Below are 27,208 nucleotides of genomic sequence, written 5' to 3'. Positions count from 1 at the left end.
TAACCCTCACCCTAAAACCCTAACCCTAACCCTAAGCCCTTAACCCCCTAACCCCAACCTCAACCCCAGAAAGCCCTGAGGCAGAAAAGCAACTCCAACCAGAAAGCCCCGATGCGGAATAGCACACCATGGGGCTTGTCTGGCTTCCTGTAACTGTCCACCACCATTGAGATCAAATCAGAGGTGGCCCAAGGGGTGGACTCAGGCCTGGGTTGGACAAGAGGGCAAAGAGTGTCTTTCAAACAGAATTCCATAGACAACTGTATGTCTGAGGACATAACGTACAATTTGCAGTGCCATTTCATATAAATGTTTTTTTATTAGTGAAATACTTCATTGCATTAAGGGTAGAAATAAACATGTCAAGAATCACATGAAATGAACCAACTATACAAGCTACACGGAGAGCATTCAGGTCAGCCACAAGCAATTAACTCCAGTAATAACACCCAGGGGGCCAAGGATGAAGGTCACCTTTTGCAGAACTCCTATCTCGAGCAATGTAAATAAAAAATTAGCCTCCCTTCCGTAAGAGCCCCGATAGGGGTTAGTTGTATGGTTCTTGCTCCACTTGACCATTCGTGATCTTTCTAGAAGTGAGGAAATAAAGCCTGGGGGGGGGGGGGGTGGCGGGGGTAGGGACCTGGAGCTAAAAGTGGCCACGCCTACTCCCCCCGCCCTGTGTTCAACTCCCAGTTTTCCTTGTGAGAAGTGAGGTAACCTCTCTCAGTTTGGCTTCTCCCTAAACTGAGTATCATAATGCAGGACACCGGGGTTCTGTGGCTGTGACAATCACAAAGACTTTGGAGGTCTTTCCAGAAAATGGCTCCACGAGAGTGAGGGTGAGGAATAATTTGTTATTTTCATCTAAAACCAAGTAGGGAGTACATTCATGCTTCTTAACCAGTCTGTAATCTTGACTGCAGCTTATGGGTTTGCCACAGACTTCTCAGAAGGCAAATATCAAATGTGATGTTAAGCCAAGTAACTTAAGAATCATATAGGACTAATATGGTTTTGGTCTTCCTGTCTGTGGATTCGGTCTAAAGGTAGATATCATTAACTGTTAACATTCACACTACAAATTTCCTCCTCACAAAGGATTATATCCTGATAATAGGATGAACTAATGAGTAAATACTGGCTTATCAGGTTTATTAGTGTGGAAAGGAATAAGATATGTCAGTTATCTAGTTAAATATTGATATACTTAAAAAAATCTAGATGTTTGGCATTATTGAAGATAAAACATTTTCATATTAGTTTTTCACGTTTTGTTGATTTGGGGTAACTATAGGTTCTATCTTACTTTAATGGAGATGTTAAGATTTTAACAAATTGCCCCTTCGAGAAGGGAAACATATTACATGTTGCTTTAGTGTACAGAGGGAGAGTTGGGACAAATAAGCTAAAGCGATTTATTACCCTATAAGGGATCAGAGGCTCTATTTGTGAAATCCATGGCTTTTTTTTCTTCATTTGCTTACACTGAAATCCAGTTTTAAACAACTCCTGTAGAATTATTCAGTTGTTAAGAAATTCTATGTGCACTTTGCCAGATAACTGTGTAGATTTCTCAATCAAAAATATTAAACTTTGAGAATTAAAAAAAAATTGCCCTTAAATTAGGTCACACCAGAAACCAAAAGGTCTTATCAGGAGAGGTAACTTCGCTCTGGTTCCCACAGACCTTTATAAAGTACTTTCTGTGCAATATTTTAAAATAGTGTCATTCTGTCAGCAAGATGATTGTCACAGGGAGTGTAGGGCACATTTTTCTCTCTTCAGTAAGTGACAGTGAGCCACAAAACAACAAAAGGAACCAAAACTGAGGAAAGAAGAACAACTTATAAAAACAATTTCAAAGTAACCAAAAACACTGTCCCAAAAGAAACATCTCTTCGGTGTAGTTAGACTTCCTGAAATTTATGTGCCACTTAGGCTGTAGATACATGGACTTCTTATACTCATAATTTTACAAATAATCAATAGTACTGTAATTGATACAGTGTTTTATTTGGCAAGGGTGATTGGGGGGGGGGGGGGGTCAGTTTTAATTACATTCTCCCAGGAGCACCTTTCCACATCAAGATCATTTTAACTAAGATAACAAGCTGTCCACAAATCTCAGAACTAGCATTTAGTTCTACTCTATACAGAATATCTGCATTGTCCTCACCAACATTATCTCTGCATTCTTTTAGTTCACAAAAGCACAAGTAGAAAATCCTCAGATATTTATCACTATGGACTCATTAGGTGCGTCATTCCACCCACCCCCTTCCTCACTTGGTTCTTACCAGGTATGAAAGTAGAAGACCAAATTGTTTTCCTGGAAGAATGATGAATTGACAAATAACACAGAATGCAATATATAACTTTTTTAAAAAGAGGAAATTGGGTGCATTTGAATGATGTACTCAACAAGGCTACCATTTTACCCTGGGCTCCGAACTCTTATTCTGGTTTTGAGGTGACATGAATGGAGGAATACAACAAGAAAATGGTATTTATGTATTTGGAGGACAAAGTTTAGTGAATGAAGCATACTGAATAAGGTTAGACCAAGTAGCATTAACAAGTGATGCAGACATTATAACCACAACAGTGGTCACAAAATTCTGGAGCTACCAGCACCCAACAACAATAAAATTACTATACAAGAGCTTATTAAATACTTGCTAGACACATGAAAAACAAAACCCTTTGTCAGGGACCACGGATCTGAGAGAGCCCAGTGGCTAAATCAGCCTGTTCTTTGAGCTCCGGCCAAATACTCTCATCGCTTTCCAGTTCTGGTCCCCTTCCTTCTCTCAACAGGCAAGGAGCCTGTGAGGACGCGATGGTCTCCACGTCTGATCCAGATCAGGACAGCTCACCACGGTTCCTTCGAGAAGCTCAGACCAGGGTTAGGTTCGTATGAGGGGTGCTCTTTCATCTGCAGTTCCCTGCGACGCAGAAAAAAGAGGACAGCAAAGTTAGGCCTTCAGGTCAGAAACATATTTCCATGTGAAAAGTAGGGGGCGGGGGAAGGGGAGACGGAAGGAGGAAAGACTGATTGGAAGGCTGTAGGTCATCGTTCGTCCCTCTCACCTCTCTCTTCTCTCAGCCTGATTTTTCTTTAACATTCAGGCCTAACCCTCCTGAGGAGGCCTGTCCTGACCACCCCACCCAGATCCCAGAGCAGTCAGTCCTCTTCCCTGTTCTGACTCGGACTGTAACCCTCATCACACTCAGTTGAATTTGCCTCCTTCCTGATTGGAAATCTTCCAGAGAAGAAAGTCTTGCTCAGTCATTGCTTGCTTGTTGAATACGTGGAGACGGTTAATTGTAGGAGCAGTGATAACATCTACATGGGCTTTCACCTGTGCTTATGGAAAGGTCGGGCTGGAAGTGAGATCCACAGGTAGAAATGGCAAAATACGGGGATATGAAGTACAGCATAGGGAATATAGGCAACCATATTGTGTAACTAAGTATGGTGCCAGTGGGTACTGGAAATGGGGGGGGGGGGCACTTTTTAAAGTGTATGATGGCGTAACCACTACCCTACACACCTGAAACCCATACAAAATAATATGGAATGCAAACTATAACTGAAAAATAAATTTTTAAAAAACCGGAAGAAAAAATAAAAAGGAATGGCCTCACACCTAATTCAGTGTAACGTGATGGGCATGAGTTAAGAGACATAATGGAAGAACGCGGAAGGAGGGGACATCTGTGTTAATATTATTCAGGTGGTTCCAACCTATCATTTCCTGCTTCACATGGGGCTCCAACAGTTAGCTGAGGCGGCCGGGAGGAAAAATAAACAGCCTTTATGGCTAAAAGGGAAGCTGCTGAGAATCTGAGAAAGGCTCCTACAGAAAAGGCTCACTGAAGGCATTAGACCCGGGGTTGGCCTGCTGGTCACTTGGGAGGCCCACCCAGCTGTGTGTATCCCATCCATTTGGGTGGCTCCCGTCCCTCCAGGAAAGGAACTACATCCCCTGTGCTCATCGCTTATGAGGCAATGACGGCTCAGAGTGGGTCTTCGATGATGTCACAGATTCTTCCCAAGCAGGTCCTGGTTGCCTTGCCCTGTGATGTTTGGGCTGTTTTTCTTTTATCCTGTAGCTAATGTTTACTAAGCTCTTACGAAATACTAGCACTGGGCCAAGTGCTTTACGTTTGAATCACCGAATCCTCACGGAAAACTCCTAAAGGAGGCTTGCGTATTCTCTCATTTTATAGACGAAGAAACTGAGGCACAGTTTCTAGGGACACACAGCGACTAAGTGGCAGCACTAGGATTTGAACCTGGGCAGTCTGACAGCAAATGCCAGGTGCTTGGCTGTGATATAGTCTTCCTTTTCTTTCAGGCTACTTTCAAACACATAAAGCTTACTCCCAGGGGTTCCATTCCCTCCACAGGAGCCCCAAACACCGGACAGTACCATTCTATCACTCCTCCTCGCTTCCTATTTTGTCCAGCAGTAACATAAGCATGAAATCACCGTGCCCCGCACAAAAGCTCAGAATCCACCCTAATGAGCCAGCGGGCAGCCCTTCAGTGAAGCCCAGTTGAATTTTAACGTTATCCAGTGAGAAGCTCCTCCAGCCTCTGCTCACCTCATCCATGAATCCCTGTCCTCGGCAGGCAAGCCAGGTGAAGATCAAACCGAAGAACACACCCAGCGCCATGACAATGTAGGGTATGTTGCTGATGATCGAAGTAGTGTTCATCACAGCCTTCAGGCGACCTGCATTCTCTTTGTCAATGACAACACTCTAGGAACAAGAAAACAGTATTGCCTTGATTACCAAACAACCAAGGTGTAACTTTTTTTTTTTTTTTTTGCTATCTTTCTTCCAAATCATTAGCAAACCAGAGATCCTGAAAATCCATTTATAAATTAGTATAACCAGAGGGGACATTTATTCCTTAACACCTTCCTTCCTTCCTTCCTTCCTTCCTTCCTTCCTTCCTTCCTTCTTTCCTTCCTTCCTTCCTTCCTTCCTTCCTTCCTTCCTTCCTTCCTTCTCCCTTTTTCTTTTTCTCTTTTCTTTCTTTAAAGAGCACATAACAGTTTTACAAAATGTAAATCACTCAGTTATTTTTTACAAAGTTGTTATCAGAAAACATTTTACAACACATTGGCAAGGAAAATGAAGCAAATTAAAGACAATATATCAGTCTGACTCAGGTTTTATGAAAAGTTATTTTACTTTTTTTCCCCCTTTCTTGCTTTAATCTGTGTTACGAAATTTTCTGGAAAGAACAAGTATTTTTAAGGAAAAGAAAAAAATAAACACTTTTAAAAATGCTGCTATTTACAACAAAAGCCAGTCAATTGAGATTTATTAAGGGGAAAACCCACAACTTCCCCTCTTGAAACCAGGTTGGAGAGAGAGGGAAACTGAGGAGGCAGAACTATAGTCAATGTGATGTGTGATTCAGAAAAATATTATCATTGTTTCTTAAGTGGGTGTTTTCTGAGCTTTCATAATATGCTTTTATTAACAAAACTTCAATTTACACCTAACATTTAGGATAATATTTCATTTATTTATAGAGAGAAAGGGAGAGAGAAAAATAGATTTGTTGTTCTACTCATTTATGCATTCATTGGTTGCTTCTCGTATGTGGCCTGACCCGGGAAGAAATCGAAACCTTGGCCTATTGGGATTCTGGTCTAACCCACTGAACGACCCAGCCAGGGCCTAGAGGTAATATTTCTGTGGGTATACTGCAAAAGAAGTATTCTTCAGGGCAACTCCTTTCGTCTGAACTAAGACAGGATCTGTCTCTTATATATTTGTTTACCAGAACGTAGAAGAAACTCTGTGCTATGATGAAGGCTGAGGCAACCATGTATCACTGAAATTAATGGGCATATATCACATTTTATTAACCATTTCTTATTTCATTTTATTTTTTGGTTAATCTTTACTGGAGAATATTTTCCCATTGATTTTTTCAGAGAGAGTGGAAAGGAGGGAGGGGTGGGGACAGGGAAAGAGAGAGAGAGAGAGAGAGAGAGAGAGAGAAGAGAAGGATTGGTGTAAGAGAGACACATCGATTGGTTGCCTACCGCACACTCCTAACCAGGGCCAGGGATCAAACCTGCAACCCAGGTGCCTGACAGGGGTGCTCCAGCCGACAAGCTAACCACTGGAGACACCACCAGAGCAGTTTAACCATTTCTTTAACCACCTCACACACAATTTTTATTAATGTTGCCAATCATTTTAATTGTTCCCTCTTTCCTCCCCCTCAGCTAATGAACAGTAAACGGACGACATTTTACAAACTGGCAGGGTTTCAAAGGAGGAGACACACAGAAGGTTCACTGGAACATCTCTCTGTGTGTTGGCTTTATTGTTTCAGCAGTGGCTGACACTGCTTCAGGGACCTTTGCATTTTGTTTCTTGCACAGCCAGCTTCCCAGGAGGAAGTTTTACCCAAACAACGTGCTCAAGAAGGGAAATTTCCTTCTGTTAGTTTTCAAATCTCAGACATCAAGTGCATTCGTGTGAACACAGAAAGAAATTTTCAGAGGACAAACAGGTTTTTAAAAATCACCTTTCCCCTCCGCCCCTCACATCGAGCATGACACACAGCTACAATAGTAGACTCCATGGAACGTTTCCCAGCTTCCACAGGTAAAGCCAGCCCGTGGCCCCCTCCCAGGACTCACCTCATTGACATACATCACTGGGAAAACCATGGTTCGGATGTTTCCCGTTTCACTGCAGGGACAAGCACACTTATTTCATTAAATTACTCAGAATTTAAAGAGACTTGTTAGTTATCTTTGAGAACACATATTGTTCAGAAGTTAGATTCCAATCTATCAGTCTAGCAATTCCAAGTGTTGCACATTCATGTACACTGTTTTTTTATCAAAACACAAGATGCTGAAAGCAAATTCCTCAAAATGATTACAATTCTCCCAAGAGTCAGAGGGGCGGCTACGGCTGGCAGAAGAACACTGCCAGTCCTCAGAATGTTTTGTGACTAGGCTGCCAGGTATCATCTTCACAAGAGCCCAGGAAAATCACTTACTGCGCATTTACCAGCTCTGCACCAGTGTTTTCGGGGACATGATGTCATTTACTTCTCACAGTAGCCCATGTCCCAGGTTTAAGAGAGTACATTATGGCTCAGAGAATTTGTCCAGGACCACCAGAGCAAATGGTAGAGCCAGGATGGTAATTCTACTTTGAATCTAAAGCACCAGACCTTAGCTACTAAACTATACTGCCTCAGAAATACACATGGGTGACAAATGCATTCATGCAACCCACATTTGCTTCCTAGAAATATCTGTTATTGTGGGCTTAAATCTAGTAAATTTGATGGAGGAACCAACCAAGTTTTATCGACAGAAAGAATAGGATAAATATATGATATTATGCATAGTTTTGTATCCTCTTTCTTCCATTCAACATTAAATCATAAGCATTTTCTCATATCAAAAAAACTCCCATTGAAAAGTCGGAGCAGGAAACTGTACTTAGGGATCCTAATTAAGTAGTAGTTTTTAGCTGGGAGGAAAGGCTGGATGCAAGAGGCCGTTTTAACTATCCGAGTGGAGCTTGTGGCTGGCCCTGGGCGGGAGCGGTGGGGAAGGAAGGAAGGAGGCAACCAGAGTGAAAGCGAGGGGAATGCTGAGTGGAGTGGCAGGAGCTAATTCTGTAGCCTTACTAGCTGTGTGACTTCTAGCAAGTTACTTAACTTCTCTGTGCCGTTTTCCTCATCTGTGAAATGGGGATAATATAAGGTTATTGTGAGAAATAAATGAGTTCATATATGTCAAGTACTTCGAACAATGCTTGATTCATGGAAAGCACTGTATATGCACTAGGTTAAATAAAATAAGTAAATTACAAAACCAAGACTGGCCATCCCTCATCCCTGAGGGGTAAGGGTGAGTGGACTTAGAAGGGGGCTGTCTCCCTCCCAGCATCAACCCCACCAGAAAGTCACTGCAGGAAAACGACCCTTTGCTTCTGTATAAAAAAGCAAAATTTACCTAAAGCCATCTATTTTTTTGACATAAACGTTGATTTGGAACCTCTTGGCTGCTCTTAGGATAAATCCAGTCAACTGCAAACCACAGAAGTAGAAAGAGAACATGATTAAAACCACAAACACAATTGTTTTCAATAGCGCACCATTTCTGTGTGGCTCTGATAAGCGGGGTGACCACTGCCGTGTTTGACAGGCTCAGTGGGACACAGGGAACCCTGACCCCAGAACAAAATGATAGATGTGGATTATTTTTAGGTGCCTGGTAGCCCAGTGTTTCTCAACTTCAGTATGCGCCTGAGTTCTTGTTAAAATGAAGGTTCTGACTCGGTAGGTCTGGGGTGGGGTCTAAGATTGGGCCTTTCTAACAAGCTCCCAGGATGCTGCCTCTTTGAACAGCAAAGCCCTAGAGGACCCCGGCAGAAGGGAGACCTGACAGACACCCTGTCTGAAGGATGGTTGTCGCTGCCAGAGAACAGGGCCCAGCTGTGGCCGGGCCCACCCAGGCAGAGCAGCCGCTGCCGTCATCTAAGGTTATGGGACTGTGCCTCGGCCTTCGTAACAAGCACCTGCTAACAGTTTGGCTGATGAAAAGGAACCTACTGGTGGCTAAGAGAGAAAAGGGAGAAACCCACACCTGATCTTACTCACAAAAGTAAGAACACTGACTTCTCAGATACAAATGAACTGAGTGTAGCAAAGAGTGAAGTCCCCCCGAATTGCTGTGCTAAGAGGATGTTTTGCTTTTCTCTTATTGTGCCATGTGTTCAAAAGCCCAAGAATGGAGACGCCTGGCCTTTAATTCAGTCCCTACAGTGAGAGGCTGTTGTTACTGTATACCAAGGGTGGGGAACCTTTTTTGTGCTAAGGGCCATTTGGATATTTATAACATCACATAAAATTATCAGCTTAAAAATTAGCCTGCTGTATTTGGTCAAACATTTAATTAACTCACCCCTAATGCCTTGGCAGGGCCAGACCAAGTGATTTTGTGGGTCTTATACGGCCCATGGGATGGACATCCCCCATTCCTGCTGTAGACAGTCAGGGAGCTCCAGGGAGTCTCCCCCAGACGACACAGGGGGGAGGTTCCTACACTGAGAGTGCCAAAAGCTAGAAAGATGCATGAACAGGGCCCATCTCGCCAAAAGCTAGAAAGATAATTGGGTAGAAAAAAAGCCCTCACCTCCCCTTCCCTTCCCTATAAGAACCACAGGCTTGAGCTGGAAGGAGAGATGGTCTTTGAGACAGGAGCCCACCATTCTCCCAGGTCATGGCACTTGAATAAATCTCTTTCCTTTCCCATCAGCACCTGCCTCACAAGTTTGGCCTTCACTACAGCAGGCAGCCCAAACTGCGTTTTTGGTGACATTGTCACACTGTGAAATGATACTCATATCCTTTTATGCTTTTCTTTTTTCTCTTCTATGAATATAGGATTAAAGTGTATGCATACTCAATGCCTTTTAAATGAATAGTATATAATAAACTCTTAAAGGAAGAGGTTTGCCAACAGTGACTGAAGCTAATATATACACAAGGTGTCCCCCCAAAATGTACACACATTCTAACAGCTGATAGATCAATCAATGCTGCTTTTTTCAGATTTAACCCACTAGAATTAATCATTACCTGTATACATTTTGGGGGGACAGCCCATATTTAAATTTTAACCAAAACATTTTTGGCAGTAAACAGGAATGTCTTCAATCTTGCTGATCTGTGCCCCTGTGGGAGAAATGTATGTATGTTGAGGTCCAAGGCTGGTGAAAGAAGATTGACCAGGTTACCTGGGTCCAATCTCCCTCGTTTTCAGTGATGGAATGTTCCCTGTTGCTGTTTTGTTAAAGCAGGTTTGCTGGTGTTTCTGTATGTTAGGACCACAGAGTTCAGCCTTCCAAATGGAAGAATAGGAGGCTATACATTACACTGCACTGAGCTGAGCTTTCTCCATTTGCTTGTATATGAAAGGGAGACAGTAGACTTAAGAGAGCTAAGGACAAAACCATGACCACTGAACAGACAAAATGAAACATATGGCCTTTTACCAGAAAGAGGTGTTTACTCACAGGATTAATGTCCACAAACGTCTCATGATGGTCCTTATTTGGATGCATGCCATCTATGGCAGACACAAAACTCTGATCTGCTTGGTAGAAGTGTGGGAAGGATAAAATAATAGGCGCACCTGCGTTTTAAGGAAAACAGAAATGAATGATGCGGTTCTGAAAAGGCTACGATAAATATAAAGTTTCTGACCACAAACCTGGTTCCTAAGGGGGAAAAGGCTACACATAAGTAAACTTGGGTTGGAGAGGGCAGGCTAAAATTCCATGCTACACCTCCTCAGGCAGGGTTTATACTCCATTTTCTGACATTTCGATATTTTATTCCACAATATGTACTGAAGTCCCAGCTAAATTATTCTTTAACAAACATTCAACCTATAAAAGTAAATGCTTTATACACATTATTTTAATTAATGTTCCCAGCAGCCCTATGACGTTAGAAATATTCATTTTGCATTTGAGGACAGTGTGGTTCAGAGAAGAGACAAAATTTAGCCAGGGACATCCAGCTATCAGGTGATTAGAGGTAGAATTCTAATTGAATCATGGATGCTTTATTTTAGCTCAAAGCACTTCAAACCCCGTTTCAACTACAATTCTCTACCAGTAAATGACCTTTTTTTGCTTGCTTTTCTGTTTTTACTTTATCTAAGATAGGCTTTGTTCTCCAGCATATGTTGGTGCAGAATGTTTTAAAACTGTGCTGGTTCTGACATCTGCCCAGCCTCAGACCAGATCAAGGTCTGCCCACATGAAGACTCTGATTGTGGTTTTTTTGTTTGTTTGTTGTGTGTGTGTGTGTGTGTGTGTGTGTGTGTGTGTGTGTTTTGCCTTTCCTATTCACTTTAAAAAAGAAGTAGGGAAACAATTATTAAAGAAAACCTATTCTAGCTTTTCCTATTGAGGAGGAGAGAGGGACCCTATAATTACTTCTAGTAAATATATTTTTGAAGAAATTAGCTTATTGGCTAGTAATTTCATTCTGTTTACACATCCACCAGTCCCACAGCTCAACATACACATCATCTGTCACACACACAAGTGTTCTGCTCTTTACTACTGGTTTCACAAAGCCATCGTTTCATTCTTTGTGGCCTACAGTCACCTTTAAACTATATTTTTAAAACTCTATTGAGGGTTTACTAAGGGCCGGACACTGTCCTGTGTGTTTTACCTCTATTATCTCTAACCTGCACACAAGCTTAAGGAAGTTATAATCATCCCCTTTGATATGAAGGAGAAAACTGGTGTCTAGAACCCTGCTCAACCAACTGGGCCAATGTGCCAGAAAGCAGGATAGGATGCAGCCCCACATCTCCCCGACTCCAGAACACTCACTCATCCCACCGTCCAAATTGTTACTCCAGGATTCAAAACACTTGAGGGCAATCCTGGAGAGGTAACATTTCGTCCACATTTGCTAATTAATACGCAAGAGGCAAGAGGGAAAAAATTGACTACTGCAAAGTAGACTATTCCTGTTTATTCAGCTATCAACTTCTTGAGGTAGTAGAACATTAACAAAACAAAAATACATCCACACTTATACCCGGAGCCAGAGGCACATGGGCTGAGTGGACGGGGCACAATTCAGCCAGTGAGACAGTAGGACAGGTCAGAGCAGAAACTCGTTCCCATTCATCTTTAGTCTTATCTCCAGATGAGGGGAGCCGTGATCCCTGGCACTGTGCTACCCAAACATGCAGGCATCACCTTCACGAGGATCACCAGCAGCTCATGTTAAAATACAGAGTCTGGGGCCCTGGACAGATATGTTTAATGGTTCTCCAGATAACCCTGGTGCAAGGCCAGGGTTGGGAGGCGCTGCCCCCTCAGACAAGGATAGGGAGGATACTGCTGACCTCAGGCTTATCCCAAAAGGAGATTTTCAAACTAACTGGACAGGAGGACAAAAGTTAGCATGTTCCTTTATCCAGGAGAAAAGGACAACTTTATTCAGGAGAAAGGGGTTAGCACATTTCTCAAGAGAAACTGTGAAGAGGAACTGTGGCCTAAGAAGAATCACAGTATGAATATCAGACGCTCGTTCCAACAAGGACTGGCTGGGAGACAGGATTTGATAAAAATCAAGTTCCCTCTCTGATCCCTGGTTTCCACAGTTATAAAAAGAGGCCATTGGCTCTCTCTCTAGCAGAGGTATTGTAACTAATTATGCAGCATATGATTGTTAAAGGTAGTCCTCAAGATGAAGACAATTACTGTGTCCGTTGTACCACTGATAATTCTGCCTCGTTCATGGAAAGGAGCGGAGTAGCTCAGACACTGAGGAAAACGGAGAAATTTGCTTTGAAGTCGTTGAGACTCTACCAACATCGGTACTTTCTCATTACTGAGCTCTCCACTCCCTCCTTTGGCACTGTTTTGAATGTGATATCAGGTCATGCTTCTCATGTATTAACTACATGTAAGTACATAAAGTACGTAAAGCAGTGACTGGGCCTAGTCCAGTGGTCGGCAAACTGCGGCTCGCGAGCCACATGCGGCTCTTTGGCCCCTTGAGTGTGGCTCTTCCACAAAATACCACGTGCGGGCGTGCATGTACAGTGCGATTGAAACTTCGTGGCCCATGCACAGAAGTCAGTATTTTGTGGAAGAGTCACACTCAAGGAGCCAAAGAGCCGCATGTGGCTCGAGAGCCGCAGTTTGCTGACCACTGGCCTAGCCAGTGCTAGTAGGCATGAGCTATTATTAAGACTTCTAAACTGCTGCCAATAAAAACCATTGCAGGAAAGCCAATCATTTTATCTTTTTTCCATTCTATAGCCAGGCTATGAAACGCTGTTCTCGCAAGGTCAGAATCGTCCTTCCGGTGGGGCTGACAACGCTCTTGGTGGAAGAACACCAATCCTCCATCCCAGACACTCGGAATCATGTCACCTCTTACCGTTCTTGCAGATACTGACATTCAGAACGCCTGAGCCCAGGCAGTTTCCCGCGGGTATACAGAAGCCGGCATTGTCGGAGGTATTGGCTAATGCTTCGTAAGGCACCGTAAACCGAAAGGCGGGCAGTCCCTGCACACTCTCATAGTCACTGAAAGTTATATGCACTGACCTGTTAGGGAGGAGGAACAAAAAGTCAGTGTGGGCTGCAGTCAGCACAATCTGGCCCGAATCAATACGTTAGCGACAGTTCTCAGGGACAACACGGCTAAAGCTTAGAGGGCAAGCGAAAGGGGAGGATGCAAAACGAAGCTGGAAAGGAGCTCTACCCACTCCACGTGTAATAAAGGAGGAGATGACCTGTAGAGAACGATGTTTAAGAGGTAGCAACGGTGGGAATATCCAAGCAAGGCCATGAAAAAAAAATCTGTGGTAGAAAATTAAGAAGATGACATTTAGGCCCTGGCCGGTGTGGTTCAGTTGGTTGAGTGTCATTCCATGCACGGAAAGGTTGCTGGTTCAATTCCCAGTGAAGGCACATGCCCAGGTTGAGGGTTCAATCTCCAGGCAGGGTGTATGTGGGAAACAAGTGATGGATGTTTCTCTCTCCCCCTCTCCTCTCCCCTCTCTCTCTCAAATTAATAAAAACAGTTTTTTAGAGATGACATTTAGAGTGGAAATGAGTGGTCTAGACCAGCAGGGACACAGGCCAGTGTGGGGAAAGCAGAAGCAAAGAACAGAAAGCAAAGCCAAAGCCTGGCCTGGACAAGTGCCCCGTGAGACAGATACCTGACTAGAATACATGCTTTTATACGCATTTCACCCAAATGAAAACAGTTTCACATTTCGCCCATCATCGATTTCAATGGAGGTCAACACATTTCTGCCTTCAGTTGTGAATGGAGTTCAGTGGTCCCCTGAAATACTAACCACCCTCATGTTTGCATAGCACCTGAGTACAGGCATAACCCCTAATTTCAGAAGTCGGCTTCATGCAACTTTACTTCTACCAAAGGCCTACATTAGTACTTGTTTTTGCTAAACCAAAAGAAATCTGAAGAGGATTTTTGCTTTTATGGGAAAAGGTGAAAAGCGAAAATAGCATTTGTTTTGCATGGCCAGCGTGACTCAGCAGTTGAATATCAACCCATGAGCCAGTCAGGGCACATTGCCCCCCCCCCCCCCCCCACATCCCCCCATCCCCTGCCCCACCTTGTGGCTCCCCCAGTAGGGGGCGTGGAGGAGGCAGCTGATCAATGATTCTCTCTCATCATTGATGTTTCTATCTCTCTCTCCCTCTCCCTTCCTCTCTGATATCAATAAAAATATACTAAAAAAAGAAAAAGAATGAAGAGTTAAGGGGTGGGGACAGTTCAGCATTGGCTCTTGCATGGATTCACTCACCGAATCCGCTAGTGTCAAGTCTCCCAGGAGTCACCCAGCATCTCAGCACCCAGCCCCATAGCTCTGAACTGCATCTATGAGCACCTGTGCTTTACCTCGATTTTATGTTATGCATCTGTTAGCGAGATGTGTCCTAGGGTATCAGAAAAGACTAAGAGAGCTCATAAAGGTGTTATGCTTAGTATAAAACTGGACATAATTAAGCATATTGGGTATTTATTGGTGGCTTATGTTTTGTCTTGGAATGCTCAAAATATTTTCCATACAAATTAATGATAAGTGCTTTGCTTTATGACAAGTCAGCTTACAAAAGGTTTCATAGGAATACTCTACTGTTGACAGTGGGGGAAACCTGTAACAGACAAAGCACTTTGTCTTAATCTATCCTTTAGCCCTTCATTTGAGAGGAAGTGCTCTCTGGGCCTCATTTTTTCATCTTTGAACCAGAGATGAGATACACCTCTGGCAGGGCTGTGAATAACATGGAAATTGCCTTCCACTCACATCCCCCACCCCCAATAGTATTTTTAAAAATGAAATATTTTAGGCAAACAGAATAGAGAAAATGCTATAATAAATACTTTTTATAACAAATATTACTCAGATAAATAAAAAATATATTATGGGTACAACTGCAGCTCTCTGTATAACACTCCTGATTCGAGTCCTTCTCTGTGTCCCCAGAAGAAACCACTGTCCTGAATCTGGGGTTTACTCTTCCCATGAGATCTTTATGCTTTTCCATATGGACATATTCATAAACAGTATGTGGCACTGTTGGCTGTTTTAAAGTATTATATACAGAATGCCATGTTCTCTTTCTGTAATTTGCTTCTTCATTCAACATTATATTTTTAAGATTTTTTACATTAATGTAGATAGCTCTGATTTGTATATGTTAAACCCTATATGGTATCCCATCATACCATATAGCATTTAAAATATAGTAGAATTTATTTATATTTTCACTTTTATAAGCACTTAGATTGCTTCAATTTTCACCACTACAATGTCGCAATGAATTTTCTGTCTATGTCTCTTTGTGTGTGTGTGTGTGTGTGTGTGTGTGTGTGTGTATTCAAGCTGGGGAATCTACGTAGGACAGAAGTGCAGAATTAGGGACTTAACATGTCTTTGGCTTTACTAAACACTGCCAAATGGTTCTTCAAAGTGGTTTTCCCGGATAAGAATGTGTTTCCTCTGTGCCAAATCTTTTTAAAAGAAGCCTCCTACTGCCCTTGTAGGTTCCCTTGTTTCATTCATTGCACACGAATGCCTTTTCAATTCCTTTGGTGCTTCCACAAATATTTATTAAATGGAGCAGCCAGCTGGAAAGGGTCTAAACCAGTGATTTTTCAACTGGTGTGCTGAAAGAATTTATAAAACATGTAATACCTGACTATTTAGTCAGGGGCACTGACCTCTTTTCCCTTAGATTGTCAAATAAAAAAAATGACAACATCCAACACCACAGTAGCCGTCTGGTTTGAAAGAATAAAAATTATACCTTTTTTTTTGGTCAGATGGGCAAAAAATATATTTTGTGTGTGTCATAGAATTTTAATCATTAGTTTATGTGTGTCATGAGATGAAAAGGGTTGGAAAACTGCTGGTCTAAACCATGGCACAGATAGCGGGGTGGAGAGGTGAGGATGAATGCAAGAGCTATTTCTGAGGAGGAACAGATAGCATTTGGTGACTGACTACATGCAAGAGAGGAGGGATATTTACAGGCCCCCAGTGCCTCTGGCAGGGCTGACTGGGTAGGTGGTGCAATTCTGTGAGCGATGAAACACTCAAAGAACAGCAATCCTTGAGAATATTGAATCAACCGTGTCAAAGGTGACCAGGTCATTTGGTTTAGAGGAGTTTCATAAAAAGCCTTGAAAGAGTGAGTGGGGGCGGAACTGGAGGCTGCAGTTCAAGGATGATGGGTGGGGAAAGGCACAGTGGGAGATGGGGGTCAGCATGCGGAGCAGGGTGCCCCTCTTCCCACAAAGACATAATCGTGTTCATGTCTTTGTGGGAAGGAGCTGGCGGTAGAGAGGGAGAGATTGCAGGGCGAGTGAAAATAGATATGATCAATGGCAAGGTTATAGCTAAGCAAATACCTATAAACTCTAAATTATGGGGAACCAGTACAATTTATTTATCTTTTATGTAGAGATTATCTGTTGACTGGGAAAAGATCAGGTCAAATTTCATGCTTGAATATCATATTAACTAATAGCTAACGCTTAATTTTATTTACTGGGTGACAAGCCCTGGGCTAAGTATTGTACTAACAGCAATTCATTTGTCCTCATAACAACTCTCAAGGTAGGCAACTATTTGTAGCCTTATTTACAAATGAGGAAAGTGAGGCAGAGTCATTCAGTAACTTTCCCAAGGCCACACAGCTGTAAGTGGTAGAGCTGGTATTTGAACCAATGCAGTCAGGCTCTGAGGCCCATGCTGCAAACCACTACTCCACACTGTCTCTCAATATGCCATCATCATTTATCAGGGACTAACCATGAATATCCATGCCTCATAAGTATAGCTACATAGATTCCTCACACTTTTGGTGGTCTTGCAGTCAAAGGTATTCTTAAAGTTCTTACCTGCAAAAATCAGATGGAAAGACATAAAGGACTTCGTCTTTCGTTATTAGTGGGTGAAAAGTATCACCGTCTGTTCCATTAATCATATTGCATTTGTCTGTTGTCCACCAGCCAAGTGACCTGTAATTAATAAGCACAAGAAAGAGACAAGAGGATCAAATTTGATTTTAGTGGGGTTGTTTTTTTTTTTCAAATGATCAGGACTTCTTGAGACTCAACTAGGAGGAGCAGGCTATCCACAGAATCTCATTCACATGTGACACAAGGGTGAGATTGGTTAGGGACTGAATCAAGATGGGGAAAATAGGCTCCTGACCCTCAGGTCAATTTTGATAGAGGCAAACGCCAAAAATCCCTCTTTCTTTTTTGAAAAAGGGCATCCAAATGGAAGTTTAGAAATTGCCATTTATTTAAAACAATGATCTAATTTAGCATTATTAATAGCCTGACAGATAAGCTCTGGACAGATATGTTCATCTCTTAATATTCATGACAGAGCATTAACTCTGTCTCCCCTCAGAGCAGGTCTCTGTCCCAAATTAATGGGGAGCTTCTCTTGGGTGTCAAGAGATAATTAGTTAATTGGAAGATAGTTCTAAGGAATTTATACAAATACTAGTGGCCTGGTGCATGGATTTGTGCACATTGAAAGGAAATTAATTAGAAGAAAGATTCATGCGGTAGTTACGTTACTGCAAAAAATTACATGTCAAAATAGTATCTATAATATAGTATTATAAAATTAAAACACACGTGTGATTGGTGCCAGCAAAAGCTTTATATGTGTCGCACATGTGCAAGTCAACATTTATTTTTAAATTGCCAGTGTGTGTCATCTGTACCGGCTGGTTGGTCGGTCGGTTGGTTGACGTATGGATGTATGTACGGTAGGTCACTTAACCTTTTATATATATAGACTAGAGGCCCGGTGCACAAAAATTTGTGCACTGGGGGGGGGGGGTCCCCCAGCCCGGCCTGTGCCCTCTCACAGTCTGGGACCCCTCGGGAGATAACGACTTGCTGGCTTAGGCCTGCTCCCGGGTGGCAGAGGGCAGGCCCAATCCCTAAGTGCAGCCCCTGGTCAGGCTCAGAGCAGGGCCGATTGGGGAGTTGGGACACCGCCCCCTGTCATGCACAGAGCAGGGCGGATCGGGAGGTTGCAATGCCACCCTCAGTCACTTTCAGGGTAGACTGATTGGGGGGTTGGGGCACTGCCCCCTGTCACACTCAAGGCAGGGTCGATGGGGAGGTTGCGGCGCCACCCCCAGTCACGCACAGAGCAGGGCCGATCAGGGGGTTGGGGCGCTGCCCCCGTCACTAACAGAGCAGGGCCAATCAGGGGGTTGGGGCGCTGCCCCCTGTCACTCACAGAGCAGGACCCATCAGGGGGTTGAGGAGCTCCCCCCTGTCACTCACAGAGTAGGGCTGATAGGGGAGTTGGGGCACCGCCCCCTGTCACACACAGAGCAGGGCAGATCAAGGGGTTGGGGCGCTGCACCCTGTCACACTCAGGGCAGGGCCAATGGGGAGGTTATGGCTCTACCCTGTCACACACAGAGCAAGGCCCGTGGAGGGGGGTTGGGGCGCCACCCTCTATTACCCACAGAGCAGGGCCGATCAGGGGGTTGGGGCACCGCCACTGTCAAACTCAGGGCAGGGCCGATGGAGAGGTTATGGCTCTACCCTGTCACGCACAGAACAGGGCCGATCAGGGGGTTGGTGCGCTGCACCCTGTCACACAGAGCCGCAGGGCAATCGGGGGATTGGGGAGCTCCCCCCCTATCAGGCACAGAGCAGGGCTGATCAGGGGGTTTGGGCGCTGCCCCCTGTCACGCTGATCCCGGTGCCGGGAGCCTCGCTGCTCCGCTGATCCCGGTGCCGGGAGGCATATTACCCTTTTACCATATAGGATAGAGGCCTGGTGCACGGGTAGGGGCCGGCTGGTTTGCCCTGAAGGGTGTCCTGGATCAGGGTGGGGGTCCCCACTGGGGTGCCTGGCCAGGCTGGCTGAGGGGCTGAGGGCTGTTTTCCCACTGTCAGTTGACTAAAAGCTCCCAACCGCTCCTTGTTTTCTTTTTCTTTTTTTTTATTCTGGGCCAGCTTTAGCTCTGAGGCCTCGCTGCTGAAAACATGGATACAATGTTGTGGTCCGGGGCTGACTGAAAGCCGGTTTTGTTTAGCTTCTTATTTGCAACATAGTAATAGTTGCTTAGAGTTGCAATTGAGAGGCCGGCAAGTGAGGCGGGGAACGTTGGAGTCTGCAGTCCCTGGAGGAAGCAAGCCTCCCTGCTCACTTCAGTGCATGGCTGCCGGCCGCCATCTTGGCTGACAGTTAATTTGCATAAGGATACGCTGATTAGCCAATGGGAAGGGTAGCGGTCATACGCCAATTACCATGTTTCTCTTTTATTAGTGTAGATAAGGTCAGAAAAGTTAAAAATGAGAGGTTTAAGATACAGAGAATAGATGGAGAAGCTCCAATAAATGTTTAATAGTTTTTTTTTTCTTTTGGGGGGAGGGAGAAAATAGAGCAAATTACAGAGAAGCAGTAAGTGAAGAGATAATTTCTGAAAGTTTTTCAAAATTTAAGAAAGACATGAGGCCTTGCATTGAAAGTATGTCCCAAGGGCCAAACAGGATGAATACAAATAAATTTAAATCTGGACATGTTGTAGTAAAAGTACAAAAGACCAAGGAAAGACTCATCAAAAGTCAATGGAGCCGAAACCGGTTTGGCTCAGTGGATGGAGCGTCGGCCTGCGGACTGAAGGGTCCCAGGTTCGATTCTGGCCGAGGGCATGTACCTGGGTTGCGGGCACATCCCCAGTGGGAGATGTGCAGGAGGCAGCTGATCAATGTTTCTCTCTCATCGATGTTTCTGACTCTCTATCTCTCTCCCTCCTCTCTGTAAAAAATCAATAAAAATATTTAAAAAAAAAGTCAATGGAGTAATATCTTCATAATTTTGAACTGTCGACCTAGAATTCTATACCTAACTAGTCATTTAAAACTGAGAGTGAAATTTGGACATTTAAAATATGTGAAGTCTAAGAAAGTTTACCACCCACAGATCCTTTCTTAACTGTTTGAGTCCCAAGCATGCGATCGCGCTGCTTGGTATTTCTCGACATAAAATAAAACAAGCGCTATCACGCTGTTTGGGTCTTTTCGTACTCATTTAGAGAAAGCGCGGTTGCGCTGTTTGGGATTCTTTGACAGTGTTTTTTCAATACCCCCTGGGACTCAAACGAATCGTATGTTTTCTCGACATAAAATCTCAGCAGCGCAATCGCGCTGCTTGGGACTCAAACGGTTAAAGAACTACTGATGCAGGGTTTCTCAACCTATTAACCCTATTGATGTTTTGAGCCTGTACATTGTAGGATGTTTAGCAACATCCCAGGTTTCTACCAGTAGATTCCAGTAGCACCTCCCAGTTGTGACAACCAAACATGTGTCCAGACATGACCAAATGTCCCCGGAGGGGGCAAAACTGCCTCTGGTTGGGCACCACTGTATGAATGGATACTCTTCAGCAAGAAAACTAAACCCAGAGGAATATATGAGAAGGAAAAAAAAATGAGGCAAATAAAAGATGTTGGCAATTAATTATGTATTTACCATAAAAATGAACTTTTTAATTATATTTGCCTCCTTAAGAAGGTAAAATAAGTCATAGACAAGAATAATAAAATGTGTATGTGTGTGTGTGTGTGTGTGTGTGTGTTTAAGAAATGAGTAAAGTTATTGTCCTATTTGGAAGGAGAAAAAAGACAATACATAGCTTTAGATTTTGTTAGAAAAATATTGTTATCTGAATCATAAAAATCTAAGGATAGGATAGTCATAAACAAGAAAAAATAAGTCCAAATATACTAAATAAGATAACATTATACCATATATGTATCCGTAATTATAACACACATATAAAAGGATTAAACTATTTTATTATAAGACTGAAAAAAATACAGAATGGGTTTAAAACAAAAACCAGCTACATCCTGTTTACTAGTAAATTTCCCTTCCAGCCCAGTTCCCCTCGGTAAGTCACTGTTGCCAGTTTCTTACATATTCTTTCAGGGGTCTTGTATATTTGTGTGTGTGTGCGAGCGCGCATGCTTACAAATATGTTTATGTACGTGATTTTTTAAATTTAAATTAACTTTTTATTTAAAAACAGTCTGATATTTACAGAAAAGTTATGAAGATACTACTGAGAGTTTTCCTATATTCCATACCAGTTTTTTTGCCTGTATTTCTGGGAAGCTTAGAAATAAATTGAAAGTTCAAGAACAGAAACCCTCTTACCTCAGTCCCTGAAGAATAGCCTTGTTTTCTTTCAAAGGTTTCTAATTTCTCTAACTTTAAACAATTATCTTGTTTTATAGGTAGCTTTAGCTCCTTTGTAGAAGTAATTTATGTTATAAATATTAAAATAAACATATTTTTGAAATACTATCATCCTGAACTCGAATGTATTTCATCTTTTAAAAAAATAACACAGCCCCGGTCGGATGGCTCAGTTGGTTGGAGCATCGTCCCGTATACCAAAAGGTGGTGGGTTTGATTCCTGGTCAGGGCACATACCTAGGTTGTGGATTCCCTCCCCATTCAGGGCGGGTACAGGAGGCAACCTATTGATGTGTTTCACTCCCATGGATCTCTCTCTCTCTCTCTCTCTCTCTCTCTCTCTCTCTCTCTCTCGCCCCCCTCCTTCTTTCCTCCCCATTCCTCTCTCTCTCTAAAACCAATAAATATATCCTCAGTTGAGAGTTTTAAAAATTAATAAAAATTTAAAAAATAACACAAACAATCCACAATCATTAAATTAAATTAAAAAGAGAACGTCTTCCATTCCCCACAAAACAAGCAGTGGTTTGAAAAGTATTGGTGCTGCAGCTGCACATGACTCCCAAGTGGAAGAGTGATATTCAACCATCAACATTCAATTTGTCAAGTGCATTATCCCAATCTTGATTTTTAAAATAATACTTGTAAGTATATTTTGCATACTTATAGGTTTTCCATCCCCAAAATGACAGTGTTAAAACATTTTTTTGAAATAATATGGAAGTGGACATTCAGTATAAATAAAAATTGAAAAATAATTATGCTGATGTATCATTAGACTTACGTTTTTCCATTCCATTCCACAATCTTTGAAAAGTTAAGGTAATTGTCTTCTCCAGTTAGAAAAACATAGTCTCCATCATTAGTCCCATTTTTCTGAAAATAAGTGAATATGATCATTTAAAGTAACATGATGGTTAACTTTGTGTCAACTTGGATGGGCTATGGTGCCCAGCTGTTTGGTTAAACACTAGTCTAGATGAAGGGTTACAGGTTCAATTCCCCGTCAAGGGCATGTACCGAGGTTGCAGGTTTGATCCCTGGCCCCAGTCTGGGCAAGTGAAGGAGGCAACCAATCGATGTGTCTCTCTCACATAGATGTCTCTCTCTCTCTCTCTCTCTCTCTCTCTCTCTCTCTCTCTCTCTCTCCTCTCCCTTCCACTCTCTCTAAAAATCAGTGGGAAAATATCCTTGGGTGAGGATTAACCGTTTGAGTCCCAAGCAGCGCGATGGCGCTGCTGAGATTTTATGTTGAGAAAACATACGATTCATTTGAGTCCCAGTGGGTATTGAAAAAACACTGTCGAAGAATCCCAAACAGCGCAACCGCGCTTTCTCTAAATGAGTACGAAAAGACCCAAACAGCGTGATAGCGCTTGTTTTATTTTATGTCGAGAAATACCAAGCAGCGCGATCGCATGCTTGGGACTCAAACGGTTAATAAATCTCTCTAAATATAGATATAGAAATAGATATATATCTCCCTTTGATTCTCTTCCTCTGGAGAACCCTGACTGATACAATAACTAACAAATTTAATCTTCATGAAACTGCCCTAGTTGAGCCTAATTGCTACATGAGACTGAACCAGAACTAGAGAATAGAGTGAGGAACTACCGAACACAGAATTACTATACGACCCCCCAAATCCCACTCCTATGTATGTACCCAAGGTACGTATTCAATGTTCATAAAAAACTTGTATACAAATGTTCATAGCAGCATAATTCACAATAGCCAAAAAGTAAAAATAACCCAAATATCCATTAACTGCTGTATGGATAAACAAAGTGTGATATATCCATATAATAGACTATTACTTGGCCATAAAAAGGAATGAAGTGCTGATACATGTTACAACATGGATGGACCTTGTAAACTTTATCTACACTAATAAAAGATAAACATGCAAATTGACTGTACCTTTGCTACGCCTTAAGCCATGCCCACCAGCCAATCAGAGCGACTATATGCAAATTAACCCAACCAAGATGGCGGCCGGCAGCCACGGAGCTGGAGCAAGCAGGAGGCTTGGTTGCCCAGTGATGGAGGAAGCCAAGCTTCTCACCTGCCATGGCCGACTCTGAGCTCCACTCAAGGCTACAAAGTTTTAATGATAGAAGGTAAATAAATCCCAGAATAAAAAAGAAAAAAGAAAAAAAAGAGAGGCTAGGAGCTTCCGTCACCGGGGGGCTTGGCCAGCCTGAATACGGCCCTCAGCCCCTCACCCAGGCTGGACAGGTATCCCAGTGGGGAACCCCCACCCTAAAGGGGGTGTGACTAGCCTGCAAACAGCCATCAGCCCCTCACCCAAGTTGGCCAAACCTCCAATGGGGTGAGGGTTCCCACTGGGGGGGGCTTGATCAGCCTGCAAACAGCCATCAGCCCCTCACCCAGGGTGGCCAGGCACCCCAGTGGGGACCCCCACCCTGAAGGGGGTGTGACCAACCTGCAAACAGCCATCAGCCCCTCACCCAGGCTGGCCAAACCTCCATGGGGTGAGGGTCCCCACTGGGGGGGTGGCTTGACCAGCCTGCAAACAGCCATCAGCCCCTCACCCAGGCTGGCCAGGCACCCCAGTGGGGACCCCCACCCTGAAGGGGGTGTAGCCAGCCTGAAAACAGCCATCAGCCCCTTACCCATGGTGGCCAGGCACCCCAGTGGGGACTCCCACCCTGAAGGGGGTGTGACCAGCCTGCAAACAGCCATCAGCCCCTCACCCAGGCTGGCCAGGCACCCCAGCAGGACCCCCACCCTGATCCGGGACACCCTTCAGGGCAAACCAGCCAGCCCCCACCCATGCACCAGGCCTCTATCCTATATAATAAAAGGGTAATATGCAAATTGACCCTAACAGCAGAACAACTGGGAATGACTGGTCACTATGACATACATTGACCACCAGGGGGCAGATGCTCAATGCAGGAGCTGTCCCCTAGTGGTCAGTGCACCCCCACAGGGGGAGCTCTGCTCAGCCACAAGCGAGGCTGACGGCTGCCAGTACAGTGGTGATGGTGGGAGCCTCTCCCACCTCCTCAGCAGCACTAAGGATGTCCGACTGCAGCTTAGGCCTGCTCCCCGCTGGCAAGTGGACATCCCCCGAGGGCTGCTGGGTTGCCAGAGGGATGTCTGATTGCCAGCTTAGGCCCGATCCCCCCAGGGAGTGGGCCTAAGCCAGCAGGTGGATATCCTCCAAGGGGTCCCAGACTGTGAGAGGGCACAGGCCGGGCTGAGGGACCCCCTGCACCAGTGCACAAATTTTTGTGTACCGGGCCTCTAGTAGTAAATAAAAGAAGCCAGAGCAAAGATCCTATATTGTATGACTCCATTTATATGAATGTCCAACCTGCATATGAACGTCTAACTGCCAGAGATGGTTCCAACTCAGAAGTGGTGCCCCTTGGCCTCCATTTGTATTGTGCACATGAGTGTCAAGATTTTAATTTTATTTTTTGCCTAATAAAGCCACACTGCAGTCCCAAATCCCCTTCCTCTCTGGCTCTGAGGAAGCTCCCACATGGAGAACCTACTCTCCTCCCCTTTCTCCCCTCCCCTCCAGCCCCCTCTTCCCTCTCTTCTCTCCTCTCCTCTCCTCTCCTCTGTGGCCCAGGCCAGCCTGCCCTTCACTCAGGACTAGGCGATCCAGCACCTCACAGGGGTAGGAGGCAGGCTGGGCAGGGAGGGGGCTTATGTTTTGTTTCAAAAACAAACCCCACAAAACCTTATTTTTCTTTACAAAACCAAAAAAGGAAACAAGAAACGATGCCAACCATTGAACTTCTAAAAAAAAAAAATCTACAGATTCATAGGCAAATCCAGAAAGACAGAAAGTGGTTGCTAGGGGCTAGGAGGGGAAGTGGAAGTGACTGCTAATGGGAATGTGGTTTTTGTGGAGAGGATGATAGAAATGTTCTAGAATTAGAAAGTGGTGATGATGGCAAAATCTTGTGAATATACTAATAACCACTAAATTGTACACTTTAAATGGTAGAAGTATTCTAGGTGCTTGAGCTGGATCAGTGAACAAAACACAGAAGTCGCTGCCCTCATGGTGCACGTCTCCTAAAATTATTATTATAATTGTTTTGTTCTTTTAAATTTTTACTATTAAATGCTCATTATGTGGCAGGCACTTTATTGTATATCAAGAATAATAAAATAACCAGACTATTCTATTTCCATTGCCCTAAGCTATGTTTCAAGTTTTGTCCTAGATATATTTTTAGGGTCTTAACACAGATGGTTTTGGGGTTAATAAACTGAGGCCTAGTACTCGTGTCCTGCTTTCTTTTTAAAATGGGGGTTTGTTCTGACTATAAACATAATAGAATATTCTGGTTATAAAAGTAATAATTCTTATTAGAAAATACAGAATGATGTATAAAAATATACCAATTATTCATCATCCTCTCAACTAATAGGAACTGCAATTAGTATTTGGCCTGTTTTCAGTCTTTTTTCTACACAAGATATGTTTATAGAACTAAGATATATTTATATGTAATATATGTAATATGTACATTTATTTTTATACATATCTACAATTGTACATATATATATGCATATTTTTTACTTAAGCATAAAACTTATTTCCCATGTTATCAAAATTCTTTATAGATATAATTTAATGACTCATGACATTTTGTGAAAATAATTTACTTAACCACTCTCCTAGTATGGGATATTTAGTTTTGAGGTTTTTTGCTACTATAAATAATGTTGTATGAGTATATTTATGCCTAACAAAATTTTCAGTACTTTAGTTTTCTAAACAGACTGCTAAAAGTGAAATTACTAGATAAAAGAACAGGAACATTTTTAAGCCTTTTGATACATATTATCAAGTTGCTCAAGGTCACCCAGCTGGGAAGTGGTGGAAGTAGCAGCATAAATCAGTTTAGTTCCCCAAATGGCTTTTGTTAAACTTTGCTAACTGGAGGAACAACCCCACCCCACCTCCCCACCCCCCCACCCCCGCCCCAATGGTTTCTTGCTTCTTTCTGCATTTCTGTATTCACTGAGGTTGAACTCTTTTTTCCTATCCTTCAGCTATATACCTTAGAAAGCGTGCACAACCTTTGTGAATTCTCTTTTCATGTTTTGTTTTGTTTTGTTTTGTTTTGCCTACTTGGGTCTTTTTTGTCACTTAACTTTATTTTGCCAACTATGTTAATATATCAACATGGTCCATATACATCCGGGCCATGTCATGTTCCATGTATGAAATTTTACGTGACTTTAAGAAATGAGGCAGGACTCTTCTTTAAGAGCAGCGGTGTGAACATTATAACTTGGTTGAAAATTCAAATACCCCATGTACAAAAAATGCTGAACTACCAGCTTAAAAAATGCATGTATGTTGCGTCTTGAACTCCTCCACCTAACTCAGATGTGGCCATGTGGTTAAGTGTTCAAATGTTTCAGAGTAACTCAAAAAGGGTTCTCCCCAGCTGTTACCTGCCCAAGAATCACACACTGAATGTGATGCTTCCCTGTCTCTCACTAGGACTTTTATCTGAGGACAAGCAAGGATAACTAGGTTTTGTGTTATTGTGGTAGGGGTGTGAGTTGGATGTAAGGAACACATGACTGCAGGAGGTTGAGAAATGTTCTGAGGATATCACTACAGCATTCATACCACCAGCATGCCATCCCCCCGGTGGAATTGGCTAGGCTGCCTGACTTCTCAAAGATACTTTCCAGCAACTAGAGTTTTGTACATCAGAGAGTACACACCCAGTGGGAGGTGCCCGAACTCTCTTATATCAAGAAGAACAGAGGTACCCTAAAATCAGCAGGTACAGAGATGCTGATTGGCCTTGCAATAAGCAAACAAGAGTATCTGATAGTTAGCCATTTCCC

The 27,208-nt window shown here is 43.2% G+C and overlaps 1 protein-coding gene across 1 annotated transcript in view; it reads right to left on the bottom strand.

Moving 5' to 3' along the window:
* Positions 1-299: 299 nt before the first annotated feature.
* SCARB2 (scavenger receptor class B member 2) overlaps positions 300-27,208 on the bottom strand; it is a 58,857-nt gene continuing 31,948 nt past the window's right edge. Inside the window, exons 5-12 of the mRNA XM_070394600.1 lie at positions 22,131-22,222; positions 16,997-17,116; positions 12,992-13,161; positions 10,087-10,205; positions 8,022-8,095; positions 6,684-6,735; positions 4,615-4,773; positions 300-2,948 (exon numbers count right to left, since the gene is read on the bottom strand). Coding sequence (XP_070250701.1) covers positions 2,910-2,948; positions 4,615-4,773; positions 6,684-6,735; positions 8,022-8,095; positions 10,087-10,205; positions 12,992-13,161; positions 16,997-17,116; positions 22,131-22,222 — 825 coding nt within the window. The 3' untranslated portion in view covers positions 300-2,909. The remainder of the gene's footprint in view (positions 2,949-4,614; positions 4,774-6,683; positions 6,736-8,021; positions 8,096-10,086; positions 10,206-12,991; positions 13,162-16,996; positions 17,117-22,130; positions 22,223-27,208) is intronic.

Source organism: Myotis yumanensis, unplaced genomic scaffold (assembly GCF_028538775.1).
Source record: "Myotis yumanensis isolate MYYU_CA2020_CCGP unplaced genomic scaffold, mMyoYum1.0.hap1 SCAF_1, whole genome shotgun sequence".
NCBI classification, from domain to species: Eukaryota; Metazoa; Chordata; class Mammalia; order Chiroptera; family Vespertilionidae; genus Myotis; species Myotis yumanensis.
The sequence above is the reverse complement of the archived record's forward strand: the minus strand, read 5'-3'. Positions and strand labels throughout refer to the sequence as shown.